Genomic DNA, 4025 nt, shown 5'->3' with positions numbered 1-4025 from the left:
TTTTATATTTCTGCCTGGATTATTGAGCATGCATCAGGAAAACTCTTCTAATCCTTCAAAAACTTTGTTCTCTGCTTCAGCATATTTGTTTTTGTTTTTTGTCATCTTATGCTGCTTTTAGATTTTGACTACCATTCTGCTACTTGTAGCTTTTAGATAGCCTTTTGTCACTTTTATATTTTAGTTACCATTTTGCAAATGTAGCTTTTATCTAGTTCTTTGCTACTTTTTACTTTTATCTACCGTTCTGCTAATTTTAGCTTCTAGCTAGCTTTTAGCTGCCCCTTTGCCACTTTAGGTTTTAACCAGCCCCTCACACTGTTAAGCTAGTGTTTCTTCTTTAAGCTAGCATTTAGTTACTTTTTGCTTCTACCCAATATTTCACTACTTTTATCTTTGAGCTAAAGTTTTACTTAGTTTAATCAGCATTCTGCTTCTTTTAGCTTACATTTAGTGTTCTATTTTGGTTTTATACAAGATTTTACAATGTTTTCTAGTGTGAGTGAAGTAGATAAACACGACTTTTCTTAATATTGCATGTGTAACAAAAGGTTTGTTTGCCGTAGATCTACGGTTGGGGCTATAATTGTAACGGACAGCTGGGTTTGGGCAACAATGGGAATCAGCAGACCCCGTGCAGGATCGCTGCCCTCCAAGGTGTCAACATTGTCCAGGTAGGAATCCGACCAGCATCAACTAGTTTAAACTCTTTTATTTAATTTTATTTTCTATTACCAGTCTCCTTAAATACATTCTGCCTTTCAATTACAGGTAGCGTGTGGATATGCACACACATTGGCGCTTACAGATGAAGGATTTGTTTACGCCTGGGGAGCCAACTCTTATGGACAGTTGGGGACAGGCAATAAAAGTAATCAAGCTCTTCCCACCCTAATAAATACCGACAAGGAGAGGTTAGTACCTTATTTTCATCCTCATGTGTCCCCTGATCAGTGAGGGTTGTCAGGTTTAATATCACAGAATGATTATCTGCTGGTTGGCTCTAATGAAACATTATCGCCTGTAAAATCGTCCTTCGTTTTCTCTCAACTTTTACCAGCACTATTAATCGTATTTCCTTAGACAGATATTACTGTGCTTTAAAGGTTTGAGCTCTGATCTCCTTACCAGGATGGTGGAGGTGGCTGCATGTCACACCAGCCACACGTCAGCTGCAAAGACGCAGAGCGGCCAGATTCTGATGTGGGGTCAGTGTCGGGGTCAGGCCGTGTCCAGCCCCCACCTCACCCACTTCAGCAGCACCGATGACGTGTTCGCTTGCTTCGCCACGCCAGCCGTCACGTGGCACCTCCTCTCAGTGGGTAAGATTACTGCGGAAGCACAAAGATTTCAACAAGACTAACTAAACACTCATTATTCATGCAACATTCAGGATGGATGGTGGAATTTATTTTTTATCTTTTCACATTAATATCCCAAGGGGTGAAAACATTTAACAGTTAGGGAGTTTTTGTAGAATAGTTTAAATTGTTGCCATTGTCATATTTAGCCTTTGACCTCGAGATAATGATGCTGTAGGCACATATCTCTGTGTCGAAGGCGCAAATTCTGGGAAGGGGTCAAAGAAACAACAGGAAACCCTGTTTCCCCTCTGTGTCAAACTGTCGTTTGTATCAACTCTCAAACCGAGCAGCTTTTTTTTCCTTGATTTTTTTCATTGTTGTTGTTTTGCATTTTGAGGTTCTCAACATCCTTCATTAAAATCTGGAAAAAAAAAGTGATCTTTTAGAGTACCTTTCCACTGTTATCTGACAGAAACAAATGACATCCAGTATTTTTGGGATTTGATGCCATGACTTTTTTCTTATGTGATCCATATCAATGACCTGTAAATAAATAGGTTTGGTTTATTTGTCATATGCAACACAAGGTCAACAATGCAATGAAATACTCAGGATGCGAAGAGCCGCCTCGACTCGCCAAAAACCCAGCAACAACACATGCCAAAGCATGCAACAAAAATACAAAAACAAGACGCCAAAAGTGAAAAAGAAATGCATCTACAGCAGCACGGTCCCATTAGCAGCATGGTACTGTTAGTGTGGTTCTGTTAGCAGTGAGGTCTTGTTAGCAGGTCCCTTTAGCAGCATGATGTATGTAAATGTAATTTGTATGTATATGTAATGTAATTTATCTAATATATTTAAAATAGTGTTCTGTACAGACTGTGGGAGGTTTGTATTTACAGTAAATTCTAACAACTTTTATCATGTACTGTAGCACTAATGTGTTAAAAAAAATAGATAACATTTGCAGGAAAACACCTAAAAATACCAAATGGCAAATAATCTGTTGTTTTGTTCTTGTTTTTCTGTGCTTTTGGCAGACGGTGACGACTACATGACTGTGGCTCAGTCTTTGAAGAAAGAGTTTGACAGTCCGGAGATTTCTGATCTCAAGTTCTTGGTTGATGGGAAGTGCATTTATGTTCACAAAGCCCTGCTGAAAATCAGGTAATGAAAATTCACTACCTCAAGCTCCACTTAGATATTTAAATTGTGTAGGTGATGGATGATTTTTTTTTTTTTTACATTATAAAATGATTGATTCTTTACATTTAACATTTAGTTTTTGCTTCCAAACGTGTCTTAATTCAAGTTTTAACTACTTGTCACTTCATTTAATGAAACACAGTCATGTATCCTATTTGTATTTATTTCTTTATTCACCTGGAGCTAAAAGTGTCTCCAGGTCTTTAATTTTACTGAGCTGATGCAGCCTGCATCTCCAATCTGACTTTCATTTTGGTCACATGGTGGTGCTTCTTATTTTTATAGACTGTGCTTGATTTGGAGGAATGAAAAGAGAGGCGGATTAAAAATGTAATTTTATGAAAACACGAACGAGAGAAAAATAAATCTGATTAATTTGAGTCATTTTGTCGCCACGACTGCAGCGTTCCATCAAAAACGAGCTGTAATTGTATGTTGTTTTCTTATATTTTAACTTTTCAAGTTGGACAGAGTTTCCCGTTAGTCACGAGGAAGCGTGAAGCAGTCTATTGTTTCCCGTGCTTCTTTTTTTAACCACACTTGAACACCCAGTTTCTGCATTCCAGCCCTTTGCCCTCTTGCACCGTCAGGAGGAAGGAGCCAGGCTGTCTGCACCATCAACATGGTGCACAAATTATGCAGCACTACCAAACCTCTGCTTTGACAGGACCTCTCACAAATGACGCCATAAATATGCTTTGGAAAATGAAGAGTCAGTTGTTTATTTTACTTTGCTGTGAAAAGAGGACGATAGCAGCTGTATTTAGAGCCAGCAGAGATTAGCAGTGAGTGGGACGAGACACAAAATGTGTCCAAAGAAAAGACAAAGACACAAATATGGAAAAGACAGATGTCAGACAGATGTGAAGGTGATAAATTTCAGTCTTGAGTTGGACGATGTGATTATGTGAATAAATAGTTACTGTTTAGATCCTGCTTGGGAAATATTTTATTCTCAGCAGCAGAAGCAATGTAACTCAGTGATCATCAACTGATGGCTTCTGGGCTATATCTGGCCAGCAAAGTTATTCTGTTTGGCCCTTGAAGTTTTTTATAAATGGATACAGAAATCTGTTATAGTCCAGCTCCAAAAGAGTTGATGATGGCCGTGTCTTGGCCAATCAGGAGGCTTGCACAGACCATGTGATCAGGCATGACGGCAATGAGGACATGATTCCTGAAATGCTTTTTGCTACGATGCAAGAATTACTAAAAAAATAAATAAAAAAGCAAATATCCCAAATTTATAAAGGAAACTCAATTTTTGTTTTGTTTTTTTCTTTTATTTAAATTCATACGTCAAATCCAACAATTCAGACGTCTATAAAATGTTCTCTTTTTGATGAAACTTAGTTCAGTCTTAGCCTACACATCTACAGATGTCCCATGAGCTCCGTGTGGTGAGAGTTTAGCTCTCAAATAGATGAGTTGTGAGAAAAGCTTTAAATACTGCAACAGTAGGTGCTAGGCTAAGCTTACCTGAGTTAGCTTGAAGCTAAAGATGTTAGCATC

General features: G+C 38.3%; 1 protein-coding gene across 1 annotated transcript in view; it reads left to right on the top strand.

Annotated features, from left to right (window-relative positions):
• rcbtb2 (regulator of chromosome condensation (RCC1) and BTB (POZ) domain containing protein 2) overlaps nucleotides 1-4025 on the top strand; it is a 15465-nt gene that overhangs the window by 8955 nt on the left and 2485 nt on the right. Inside the window, exons 10-13 of the mRNA XM_037677888.1 lie at nucleotides 567-674; nucleotides 772-914; nucleotides 1132-1322; nucleotides 2348-2474. Of these exons, the coding sequence (XP_037533816.1) occupies nucleotides 567-674; nucleotides 772-914; nucleotides 1132-1322; nucleotides 2348-2474 (569 nt within the window). The remainder of the gene's footprint in view (nucleotides 1-566; nucleotides 675-771; nucleotides 915-1131; nucleotides 1323-2347; nucleotides 2475-4025) is intronic.

The sequence above is a fragment of the Nematolebias whitei genome, chromosome 6 (genome assembly GCF_014905685.2).
Source record: "Nematolebias whitei isolate Nwh7 chromosome 6, NemWhi1, whole genome shotgun sequence".
Taxonomy (NCBI): Eukaryota; Metazoa; Chordata; class Actinopteri; order Cyprinodontiformes; family Rivulidae; genus Nematolebias; species Nematolebias whitei.
This window is presented reverse-complemented; position numbering and strand designations above follow the sequence as displayed.